The sequence below is a fragment of the Ovis aries genome, chromosome 1 (genome assembly GCF_016772045.2).
Source record: "Ovis aries strain OAR_USU_Benz2616 breed Rambouillet chromosome 1, ARS-UI_Ramb_v3.0, whole genome shotgun sequence".
Taxonomy (NCBI): Eukaryota; Metazoa; Chordata; class Mammalia; order Artiodactyla; family Bovidae; genus Ovis; species Ovis aries.
Genome location: NC_056054.1, coordinates 102,047,792 through 102,060,742, shown reverse-complemented (window position 1 = coordinate 102,060,742; position 12,951 = coordinate 102,047,792). Strand labels below are relative to the sequence as shown.

At 43.6% G+C, this 12,951-nt stretch overlaps 1 protein-coding gene across 1 annotated transcript; it reads left to right on the top strand.

Moving 5' to 3' along the window:
* Nucleotides 1–2,184: 2,184 nt before the first annotated feature.
* Nucleotides 2,185–12,430, top strand: LOC105613035 (trichohyalin). The gene is made up of 3 exons (XM_027975142.3): nt 2,185–2,234; nt 6,849–7,013; nt 8,611–12,430. Exons 2-3 carry the CDS (start codon nt 6,873–6,875, stop codon nt 12,310–12,312), a joined length of 3,843 nt encoding a protein of 1,280 aa, XP_027830943.2. The 5' UTR covers nt 2,185–2,234; nt 6,849–6,872; the 3' UTR covers nt 12,313–12,430.
* Nucleotides 12,431–12,951: the final 521 nt, after the last annotated feature.

The following is a 12,951-nucleotide window of genomic DNA, read 5'->3' as shown; positions in this document are numbered from 1 at the left end:
GATCTTCTTAATCCAGAGATCAAACCCACATCTCTTTATGTCTCCTGCGTTGGCAGGTGGGTTCTTTACCACTAATGCCACCTGGGAAGTCCCTGAGCCACCAGGGAAGCCCCCAAATTCCCCAGGGCTGCAGGCATATTCACATGCAAGGAGATCAAGCTAGTCAATCCTAAAGGAAATCAGTGCTGACTATTCATTGGAAGGACTGATGCTGAAGCTGAAGCTCCAGTACCTTGGCCACTGACTCATTGGAAAAGACCCTGATGGCTGATGCTGGGAAAGATTGAAGGCAGGAGGATGAGATGGTTCGATGTCATCACCGACTCAATGGACATGAGTTTGAGCAAGCTCTGGGAGGTGGTGCTGGACAGGGAAGCCTGGCATGCTGTAGTCCATGGGGTCACAAAGAGTCGAACATAACTGAGCAACTGAGCTAAATTGAACAGGCCATATTCAAGGGAGAAGCTGAGTAGAACTGACATTTCATGTTTTTGCTACAGACTTTGTGAAAAAACTCAAAATGTCTTTATCACACACAACACAGGAAGTCATATAAGTGACTTAAACAGACCAAATTGGAGGTAAAACAATTTGGGGTCTAGGTCTGTGATTCATTATGTTACTGTGGGAAACGTAACATACAACCTCTTGTGTTCTCAGTATGTCCTTCTGTGAAATGGAGATGAAAGTGTCTGCTCTTGGCGCTATTCTCAACATCACAGTGTAGCTAGCAAAAAAGGAACTATTATGTTCCCTGGAAAATAAATTCACCTGTACTTACTTTAACTGATTTTATAGTTCTTATCAGCCTATCATATCCACAAGACAGAGGTTTCTTTAATGCAGTTTACCTTGTGGTTGTTGGGCTTCCCAGGTGGCTCAGTAGTAAAGAATCCATCTATCAATGCAGGAGCCGCAGGAGATGCAGGTTCAGTCCCTAGGTTGGGAAGATCCTCTGGAGGAGAAGATGGCAATCCACTCCAGTATTCTTGCCAGGATAACCCCTTGGACAGAGGAGCCTGGTGGGCTACAGTCCATGGGGTCACAAAGAGTTGGGTGTGACTGAGCACACACACACACACACATACACACACACCTTGCAGCTCTTAAGACTAATGAGGACTAGCTGTTTCTAAGTCTACAAAATTTCTGCAATAAAGATAAGCAGAAATTTTTTTATTGTCATAAAAGATTCTATGAGAGTACATCCACCTATACACAATTTCTTTAGAAATTAAGAAGTAATTTATAAGCTGGTGAAATTGAAAACAGTTTTTAATAATAATGAAAAAAATCCTTCCTTCCAGGCTTATGATCGTTAAAGTGAATGAGTGAGGTTGTGTGCTCAGTAGTGTCCGACTCTTTGAGACCCCATGGACTGTAGCCTGCCAGACTCCTCTGTTCATGGGATTTTCCAGGCAAGAATACTGGAGTGGGTTGCCATTTGCTTCTCCAAGTTAAAGTGAATAGAACCTAAAGAAAAGGGTCCCAGGTTTGCAAAATTCCATAAAAGCAGTAAAGGCGCAACAGACCACCAATACTGTAGCTCACAGATTCTCTCCTGGGTTCAACATTATGCTGCTACGATCATCAAAAATAAGTGTATTCTCTTTAGTCCACCTTATGCCTTGATGGCAGATGAACACAAAGAGTGGGGTCGTGAGGAGCAGAGTCAGCAGCATAGGGAAGAGGCCAGGTGGGAGTTAAGACAGACAGTATTTGTGTTTAGTCACCACATGGCAGCAAGCCTTGAATGTAATCGGACACTTCAGTCTCAACAAAGCCAAATCAAATGTACTGTTGCAAACTGTGCAAGAGACCTTGTTTGGGATTGAAATGGTTCAGATTAAGAATGCATATATTTTATTTCATCAGGAGATGAAGCCACTGTTGACTCACAGGGTTTTTCTGGAGACCAGTTCAGCACATTGACAGCACATTCTGATGAGGCTCTGGTCACACAGTGGGTGTGAGATGGAGCTGTCCCTCAGGAGAGAGAATGCAAAACAGGAGTGGTGTTCAAGGAAATGCTGAGATAAAAGGCCCGCTGGAGAAGAAACAGGTGGAATGGGGTTTGGCTGGCCATGAATCAGTCCATTATACACCTGGGGCGTTGTCTGCAAAAGATGTCTAGCTAAAAGGTGCGATTAAAAACCCCTATATAAGCACTGGGATCCCTAAACCCAGTATCACAAGCTCTCAGCCTGAGTCCTCCATTTCTCTTGGCAACTCAGGTAAGTCCTTCAAGAAAAAAATCTACTTCTGTTTTTCTAAGAGTTTCCTTTTCTTGGTACTCTCACATAGACAGACTGTGCTGCTGTAGTTTTGCCTTTCTGGAGAATTCTATGACACTGCCAGCAAAGACATGTTCTTATTAGAATGAGAGGGACAAAATCTTAGTGTACTCTGCTAAAGAGCAAATATTTTAAGAATATTCCTCTATTGTCTTCAAGAAGGGTGACATCTGATGGACAGTACCTATCTTGATCTCCAGTCATCGCTTGGTGCCCACTATTGGGCTTGAATGTGACAACCCTGTTTCTCCTCTTCTAGCCACTGCATCCCCTGAGAAAAGAAACTGTTTCTTATTAATCTCTAGATTATTTCTAGAACACACCACAGCAGTGGCACAAAAGAAATAGTTAACAAATGCTTGTTGAAATGGTTAATTTATCACTATTGCTATCATAAAATCTTCTGGCTGCCAAAGGACCTCAGAGCTGAGGTAGTCATTGACTCTTGAAGTTGCACCAGAGTCAGCCAGGAACAGTTTAAACGTAGCCTCCAGGGTCCCCATACTTACCTACTGAGTCCCTATTTTGGGGGGGAAGACCTGGAGTCTTTATGTCTCTAAAGATCCCCCCTGGTGATGGTTTCTTTTAAATTTGACTGTGTTGGGTCTTAGCTATGGGATCTAGTTCCCTGGCCAGGGATCCAACCCCAGTTCCCTGCACTGGGAGTTTGGAGTCATAGCCACTGGACCAGCAGGAAAGTCCCTCCTATTGATGAATTTAAAGTACACCAAAGTGTAGGAACCAAAGACCTAGTCCAAAAAATGCCTTAAACTAGGAATTATTCATCTGTTTATATATTCATTCATAGAACACTTATTGAACTTCTACTATGTTCTGTGGTCATTGTTCAGTTGCTAAGTCATATCTGACTCTTTACAACCCCAAGGACTACAGCACACCAAGCTCTCCTGTCCTTTACTATCTCCTGGAATTTGCTTAGATTCATGTCCATTGAGTCAGTGATGCTATCTAACCATCTCATCTTCTGCTGCCCCCTTCTCCTTTTGCCTTCAATCTTTCCCAGCATCAGGGACTTTCCCAGTGAGTCAACTTTTCACATCAGGTGGCCAAAATACTAGAGCTTCAGCTTCAGCATAAGTCTGTCCAGTGAATATTCAGGACCGATTTCCTTTAGGATTGAGTGGTTAAATCTCCTTGCTGTCCAAGGGACTTTCAAGACTCTTCTCTAGCACCACAATTCAAAGGCATCAAATCTTTAATGCTCAGCCTTATTTGCGGTCCAACTCTCACATCCATACATGACTACTGGAAAAACCATAGCTTTGACTACATAGACCTCTGTTGGCAAAGTGATGTCTCTGCTTTTTAATACTCTATGTTTGTCATAGCTTTTCTGCCAAGGAGCAAGCATCTTCTAATTTCACAGCTGCAGTCACCATCTGCAGTGATTTTGTAAGTGAAAGTGTTAGTCAGTCAGTGATGTCCGACTCTTTACCACTCCATGGACTGTAGCCCACCAGTTTTCTCTGTCTGTAGAATTCTCCAGGCAAGAATACTGCGGTGGGTTGCCATTCCCTTCTCCAGGGAATCTTCCTGACCCAGGTATCAAACCTAGGTCTCCTGCATTGCAGGCAGATTCTTTACCATCTGAGCCATCAGGGAAGCCTAGAAATTTTGGAGCCCAAAAAATAACTGTCAGTGCCTCCACATTTTCCCCTTCTGTCTGCCATGAAGTGATGGGCCTGGACACCATGATCTTAGTTTTTTGAATGTTGAGTTTTAAGCCTCTCTTCTTTAACCCTCATCAAGAGGCTCTTTAGTTCCTCTTCACTTTCTGACATTAGACTGATATCATGTGCATATCTGAGTTTGTTAATATTTCTCCCAGCAATCTTGATTCCAGCTTGTGGTTCATGCAGCCTGGCATTTTGCATGATATACTCCACATATAAGTTAAATAAGCAGAGTGACAGTATACTGCTTTGTACTCCTTTCCCAATTTTGAACCAGTCATTTGTTCCAAGTCTGGTTCTGTTACTTCTTGACCAGCATACAGGTTTCTCAGAAGACAGGTAAGGTAGTCTGGTATTCCCATCTTTTTAAGAAATTTCCAGTTTGTTGTGATCCACACAGTCAAAGGCTTTAGTCAATGAAGCTGAAGTGGATGTTTTTCTGAAACTCCCTTGCTTTCTCCATGAGACAACAAATGTTGGCAATTTGATCTCTGGTTCTTCTGACTCTTCAAAACCCAGCTTGTACACCTGGAAGTTCTTGGTCTGTGCATTGCTGAAGCCTAGCTTGAAGGATTTTGAGCATTACCTTGCTAGCATATGAAATGAGCCCAATTGTACCACAGTTTGAAATTCTTTGGCATTGCCCTTCTTTGGGATTGGAATGAAAACTGACCTTTTCCAGTCCTGTGGCCACTGCTGAATTTTCCAAATTTGCTGGCATATTGAGTACAGCACTTCAACAGCATTATCTTTTAGGATTTGAAACTGGAATTCCATCACCTCCACTAGCTTTGTTTGTAGGAACGCTTTCTAAGGCCCACTAGGCTTCACATTCCAGGATGTCTGGCTCTAGGTGAGTGGACATATTTTTCCCTTTCTCCCTTGCCTTTCACTTCTCTTCTTTCCTCAGCTATTTGTGAAGCCTCCTCAATTTCTTTTTCTTGAGGATGGTTTCGGTCACCATCTCCTGTGCAATGTTATAAACCTTCGTCCATACTTCTTCAGGCAATCTGTCTACCAGATCTAATCCCTTGAATCTATTTGTCACTTCCACTGTAAAATCATAAGGGACTTGATTTAGGTCATACCTGAATGATCTGATGATTTTCCCTACTTTCTTCACTTTAAGCCTGAATTTTGCAATAAGGAGCTCATGATCTGAGCTGCAATCAGCTCCAAGTCTTACTTTTGCTGACTCTATAGAGCTTCTCCATCTTTAGCTACAAAGAATATAATCAATCTGATTTTGGTGTTAACCATCTGGTGATGTCCACGTGTAGAGCCATCACTTGTGTTGTTGGCAAAGGGTGTTTGCTATCACCAGTGTGTTCTCTTGACAAAACTCTGTTAGCCTCTGCCCTGCTTCATTTTGTACTCCAAGGCCAAACTTGCCTGTTAGTCCAAGTATCTCTTGACTTCCTACTTTTTGTATTCCAATCCCCTATGATGAAAAGGACATCATTTTTTGGTGTTAGTTCTAGAAGGTCTAGAAAGTCTTGTAGGTCTTCATAGAGCCATTCAACTTCAGCTTCTTCAGCAGCAGTGGTTGGGGCACAGATTTGGATTATTGTGATGTTGAATGGTTTGCCTTGGAAACAAATTGAGATCACTCTGTCGTTTTTGAGATTGCACTCAAGTACTCCATTTCAAACTCTTGCTAACTCTGAGGGCTACTCCATATTTTCTAGGAGATTCTTGCCCATAGTAGTAGATATAACAGTCATCTGAATTAAATTTTCCCATTCCCATCCATTTTAGTTCAATGATTCCTAAGATGTCGATGCGCACTCTATTTATCTCCTGCTTGACCACATCCAATTTACCTTGATTCACGGACTTAAAATCCCAGCTTCCTACGCACTATTGTTCTTTACAGCATCAGACTTTACTTTCACCACCAGACACATCCACAACTGAGCATCATTTCCACTTTGGCCCAGCTGCTTCATTCTTTCTGGAGCTTTTAGTTATTGTCTTCCACTCTTCCTCAGTAGCATTTTAAACACCTTCTGACCTGGGGGCTCATCCTCCATATCTTTTTGCTTTTTCATACTGTTCATGGGGTTCTTGTGGCAAGAATACTGGAATGGTTTTCCATTCTTTCCTCCAATGGACCACATTTTGTTAGAACAAATAATATGTCCATCTTGGGTGGCCTGGCTAATAGCTTTACTGAGTTACACAAGCCCCTTCACTATGACAAGGCTGTGATGCATGAAAGGGTATATATTCTAGGCACTAAGATAAACATGAAGTAGATATGATATGGTCCTGGTCCTCACAGACTCCAATTTCTATAGGAGTGAGATAAGAAACAGCAATTAATATACAATGTGATATGTATCATAATAGGATTAAGTGCAAAGAAATAGATAATTTAATGCAGATGATTCTCTTGATCTGCTTTTTACTTCCTGGGTCAGGCAGTACAGTGTTGACAGCCCTTCCCATTAGCACCATCCACAGGGGCTGGAAGCAGAAGTTGTATATCTTCATTCCAGGTGACTTCTATGCAATTTATTCGTGGCTACTGGGCCAAGGGATCCTGTTCAGTTTCTGTCCTCTTCTGTTTAGGGATCATAGTAAAAGCATTATCATTGCAAGTGAAATATTGGGTTGGCAAAAAAGTTTGTTTGGGTTTTTCTGTAACATCCTACGGAATAATCCAAATGAACTTTTTGACCAAACCAATACAAACTAAAAATGCCAAATTTCACAAATTCCCAAAGCCAGCTATACATCTGAAATTACAAATAGGTCAGATCTTTACACTGTAATCTGCTTCCAAGATATGGAGGAAGAAGAGGTTATAGCAATTCAAGAATATGAACCAAGTTGGGAATCCTTTGTCCTACTCCAGGTGCACCCCAGTTGGCTAAACAAGATGACTCACCGTCTTCTGAGAAGCATCATCAGTATCATTGATGCTTTCCTCTCTGATGCAAAGAGTGATGGAGATGGTCAGAGGCTGAATAAGACAGGACTTAAGAAACTTCTCCAAGAAGAGTTTGGAAATGCTCTGGAGGTAAGGACCGTCCACGCTGTTACTTGAGACTGTTTTATTGGATCCAGTGGCATTACCCTCTCTTGGTTTTCCTCCTACTGGTCCAGCTATTTCCTCTAAGGATTATTTCAAGTTCCTCTTCCTCTGTGCATTACTTAAAGCTTGATATTCTCTGGGATTCTCATCTCACTTCATGCATTCCCCTCAGTAATTTCATTAACACTCTTTGTTTCAACCACTGTCTGTACGTTGAAGATTTCAGTCACTTCATCAGTTCAGATCTCTCTCCTGAGCTTCAGATACACTGAGCATCTCCCTTGGATATTGCATAAGCATTTAAATTCAGCCTTTGCAAAACTCAAGATTTGATCCTGGTCAAACTGGGCAATTTCTTCTACCTGCGATATATCACAGGGATGTCACCAAAGCAGCTGAATGTATAAGTATGGAGCTCAAAAGAGGGATCTGGTCCAAGGACAAAAATCTGATTATTATTTTCTGATTAATGGTATGGAGCCACAGGAATGCATGGTAATGTTAAAAACAGGGTAAGAACAATGTCCACAGCTAAATTCTGAGCAACTCTAATACTTAGAGATGAAGTAGAAAAGGAGAAATGAAAATAGGAAATGGAAAGGGAGGTTAGAGACATAGGAGGAAAACCAGGAGAGTAGGATGGTCACGGAATCCGAGAAGAGAATGTTTCTAGAGGAAAAATTAATTATTTGTGCTAATTGAAGCTGAGGGCTCAAATACAATGTGGGTTGAAAAGTGTCCATTGTGTTTGGCATTAAGGAAGACACTTGGTGTGGTGGTAAATGTGGATGCAAGGATGACATGGATTAAAGGGTGAATGAAGGGAAAAGAAGTGGAGATATTCGCAGATAACTTTCATGAAGCTTGGAGATAAATGATAAGAAAAGATGACGGATGGTAGACAGAAGGAGATGTGGAATGTGGTATATAAGAAGATTTTTTAATATGGCAGCTAATAAAGCATACTGTTATAGTATAATAACCAGTGAAGACTAAAATATTTAAAAGTCAAGAGAAAGAGGGATTATGAAAAGCAATTCAGACTTCTAGAAAATAAAGTGAATTAACTCCAGAGTATACATAGATGGATTTGTCTTTGACTGAAACAGGTGAACTTCCTCTATTGTCTTACGAAAATGATGAGAGAGTTCTACTTTGGTGACTTGTACCTACTTTTGAATATGAAAGAGTCTTCAGTAAGAGCTGGAGAGAGAGAGAGGCATTAGTGATAAATATATAATAAGTATATAAATACATAATAAAAATATATATATTTAAATGTTGTGCTTTTGTAATACATGTTAGGAATAAATACTTAATTCACTGTGATTCCAAATTATGAAACTATACATAATACTGTCATGGAAAACATTATTAAACGAGGTAACTAATAAAAAGAACAAAAAAAATAGAAAACAGAATGTTCACGTGTCCCTTAAGAAATTTTCTAGGTAACAAAGAAGGAATAAGAAAAAAATAATAATAACAAGTGATGAACATACTACCTCTTTTCTTGTTTTTCCTTCTTTTCTTTTTCTTGTTTTCTTGTTGTTGTGGGGTGTTTTTTTTTTTTCTCTCATAGGAATCAAATAATTCTGAGACAATAGACAAAATCCTCCAGCAGCTGGATCAAGATGGTGACCAAACAATTGATTTCAGTGAATTAATTTTGCTCATGTTTGCAGTGACAACAGCCTACTATGCACACATAAAACCTCTTCTCTATCCCAAAGTAAAAGAAAGGGACAGAAGATCTGTAACTCAAGAAAAACAAGTAACAGAACTAGAAGGCAAGCAACTGCAAAAAGAAAACTTCCAAGAGAGAGATCAGGGCGGAGAGTCCCAGGATGTGGAGAGACATAAAGTGAGAGAGCAGAGACCAACGCCCAGTGATGAAAACACTCACGGAGCGAGAGACCAAACCCTAGAATCACAGGATATTGGAAGGCACCAAGAGAGAGACCAGATTCCAAAGCCAAACGACATTGGAAGGGATCAAGTGAGACAACACAGCCCAGATTTCCAGTATAATGCAAGACAACAAAGTAGGGAGCGGACACCAACACCAAGAGCTGGAGGGCGCCATCAAGGAAGGAATCAGAACCCAGAACAAAGCAACAGTGGGACACAGACTGGAGAACATAAATCTTCACCCAGAAGAAATGAGACACAAGAAGTTAGTGATCAGACCTCAGAACCAAGAAATGAGAGAAGATACCCAAAGGGAGAACTAAGTAAACAAGTCAGAGGCAAAAAAGTACAACAAACTGGAGAACTGAGACCAGAGCTGCAAGAAGATGAGAGACAACAGATGAGTCCTAAGATCTCAGCACCAACAGATGAAGAGAGACATTCAGGGAGAGGGTTGAGCTCAGATATTCAAACTAATGGAAGACAGCAAATTAGAGAACAGAGACCACCTCTGAGAGAGGATGAGATTCTGAGAGTTAGTGACCAAACTCCAATAGCACAGGAAAATGGGAAATACAAAGTGAGAATTCAGATCCCAGTGACACACAATGATGAGCAACACCAAGTGAGAGCCCTGAACCCAGAGCCCAGGATTACAGAGAGACACCATGTTAGGAACCAGAGCTCAGAACCTAGAAGCGATGATAAACAACAAGTAAGAGACCTAGGTCCAGAAAACACAAATGATGGGGGAAGTGAACTTAGAGAGCAGAAATCAGCTTCAAGAGAGTATGAAAGATTCCAACATGGAGACCAGATCCATTTATCAAGAGATAACCAGAAAAGAAAAGAGAGAGGCCGGAGTCCAGAACCCCAGAATGACGAGAGACACAGCCTAAGGGAGCAGGTAGTGGATCCCAGGGCTGACGAGAGAAGACAAAATGGGGACCAGAGACGAACTTCAACAGAAGAGGAGAGGCTTGCAGCAAGAGAACAAACCCTAACACCAAGGGATGAGAGGAGACTCCAAGTAAGAGATGTGAGACCTGATCTCGGAAATGATGAGAGAAGCCAAGACAGGGAGCCACGACCAGCTCCAAGACAGGATGAAAGGAGCCAACACAGAGACAAGATCCCCTTGTCAAGAGATGATAGGAGAAACCCAGTGAGAGACCTGGGTCCTGAACCCCAGACTGATGAGAGACACCACCTTAGGGAGCAAAGACCGGATCCCAGGGGTGATGACAGAAGACAAATTGGAGACCAGAGACCACCTTCAACAGAAGATGAGAGACTTGGAGTGAGAGAACAAACCCTAACACCAAGGGATGAGAGGAGACTCCAAGTAAGAGATGTGAGAACAGAAATTGCAAATGATGAGAGAAGCCAAGACAGGGAGCCGCGACAAGCTCCAAGACAGGATGAAAGGATCCAACACAGAGACCAGATCCCCTTGTCAAGGGATGATAGGAGAAACCCAGTGAGAGACCTGGGTCCTGAACCCCAGATTGATGAGAGACACAACCTGAGGGAACAGAGACCGGATCCCAGGGGTGATGACAGAAGACAAATTGGTGACCAGAGACCACCTTCAACAGAAGATGAGAGACTTGGCATAAGAGAACAAACCCTAACACCAAGGGATGAGAGGAGACTCCAAGTAAGAGAGGTGAGACCTGATCTTGGAAATGACGAGAGACGCCAAGACAGGGAGCCGCGACGAGCTCCAAGACAGGATGAAAGGATCCAACACAGAGACCAGATCCCCTTGTCAAGGGATGATGAGGGAAACCCAGTGAGAGACCTGGGTCCTGAACCCCAGATTGATGAGAGACACCACCTTAGGGAGCAAAGACCGGACCCCAGGGGTGATGACAGAAGACAAATTCGCGACCAGAGACCACCTTCAACAGAAGATGAGAGACTTGGCGTAAGAGAACAAACCCTAACACCAAGGGATGAGAGGAGACTCCAAGTAAGAGAGGTGAGACCTGATCTTGGAAATGATGAGAGGAGCCAAGATAGGGAACAGAGACCAGCTCCAGGACAGGATGAAAGGATCCAACACAGAGACCAGATCCCCTTGTCAAGGGATGATAGGAGAAACCCAGTGAGAGACCTGGGTCCTGAACCCCAGATTGATGAGAGACACCACCTGAGGGAACAGAGACTGGATCCCAGGGGTGATGACAGAAGACAAATTGGCGACCAGAGACCACCTTCAACGGAAGATGAGAGACTTGGCGTAAGAGAACAAACCCTAACACCAAGGGATGAGAGGAGACTCCAAGTAAGAGATGTGAGAACAGAAATTGCAAATGATGAGAGAAGCCAAGACAGGGAGCCGCGACGAGCTCCAAGACAGGATGAAAGGATCCAACACAGAGACCAGATCCCCTTGTCAAGGGATGATGAGGGAAACCCAGTGAGAGACCTGGGTCCTGAACCCCAGATTGATGAGAGACACAACCTGAGGGAACAGAGACCGGATCCCAGGGGTGATGACAGAAGACAAATTGGCGACCAGAGACCACCTTCAACAGAAGATGAGAGACTTGGCGTAAGAGAACAAACCCTAACACCAAGGGATGAGAGGAGACTCCAAGTAAGAGAGGTGAGACCTGATCTTGGAAATGATGAGAGGAGCCAAGACAGGGAGCAGAGACCAGCTCCAGGACAGGATGAAAGGATCCAACACAGAGACCAGATCCCCTTGTCAAGGGATGATAGGAGAAACCCAGTGAGAGACCTGGGTCCTGAACCCCAGATTGATGAGAGACACCACCTGAGGGAACAGAGACCGGATCCCAGGGGTGATGACAGAAGACAAATTGGCGACCAGAGACCACCTTCAACGGAAGATGAGAGACTTGGCGTAAGAGAACAAACCCTAACACCAAGGGATGAGAGGAGACTCCAAGTAAGAGATGTGAGAACAGAAATTGCAAATGATGAGAGAAGCCAAGACAGGGAGTCGCGACGAGCTCCAAGACAGGATGAAAGGATCCAACAGAGAGACCAGATCCCCTTGTCAAGGGATGATGAGGGAAACCCAGTGAGAGACCTGGGTCCTGAACCCCAGATTGATGAGAGACACCACCTTAGGGAGCAAAGACCGGATCCCAGGGGTGATGACAGAAGACAAATTGGAGACCAGAGACCACCTTCAACAGAAGATGAGAGACGTGGCGTAAGAGAACAAACCCTAACACCAAGGGATGAGAGGAGACTCCAAGTAAGAGAGGTGAGACCTGATCTTGGAAATGATGAGAGAGCCAAGATAGGGAGCAGAGACCAGCTCCAAGACAGGATGAAAGGATCCAACACAGAGACCAGATCCCCTTGTCAAGGGATGGTGAAGGAAACCCAGTGAGAGACCTGGTCGTGAACCCCAGATTGAAGAGAGACACCACCTTAGGGAGCAGAGACCGGATCCCAGGGGTGATGACAGAAGACAAATTAGGGACCAGAGACCACCTTCAGCAGAAGATGAGAGACGTGGCGTAAGAGAACAAACCCTAACACCAAGGGATGAGAGGAGACTCCAAGTAAGAGATGTGAGAACAGAAATTGCAAATGATGAGAGAAGCCAAGACAGGGAGCCGCGACGAGCTCCAAGACAGGATGAAAGGATCCAACACAGAGACCAGATCGCCTTGTCAAGGGATGATGAGGGAAACCCAGTGAGAGACCTGGGTCCTGAACCCCAGATTGAAGAGAGACACCACCTTAGGGAGCAAAGACCGGGATCCCAGGGGTGATGACAGAAGACAAATTGGCGACCAGAGACCACCTTCAACAGAAGATGAGAGACTTGGCGTAAGAGAACAAACCCTAACACCAAGGGATGAGAGGAGACTCCAAGTAAGAGAGGTGAGACCTGATCTTGGAAATGATGAGAGGAGCCAAGACAGGGAGCAGAGACCAGCTCCAGGACAGGATGAAAGGATCCAACACAGAGACCAGATCCCCTTGTCAAGGGATGATAGGAGAAACCCAGTGAGAGACCTGG

Bases quoted from the DNA above. Each gene is read 5' to 3' on its own strand.
- LOC105613035 (XM_027975142.3), top strand. From the start codon at position 6,873: ATGACTCACCGTCTTCTGAGAAGCATCATCAGTATCATTGATGCTTTC. The intron at 7,014-8,610 runs GTAAGGACCGTC...TTTCTCTCATAG, and splicing joins AGTTTGGAAATGCTCTGGAG to GAATCAAATAATTCTGAGAC.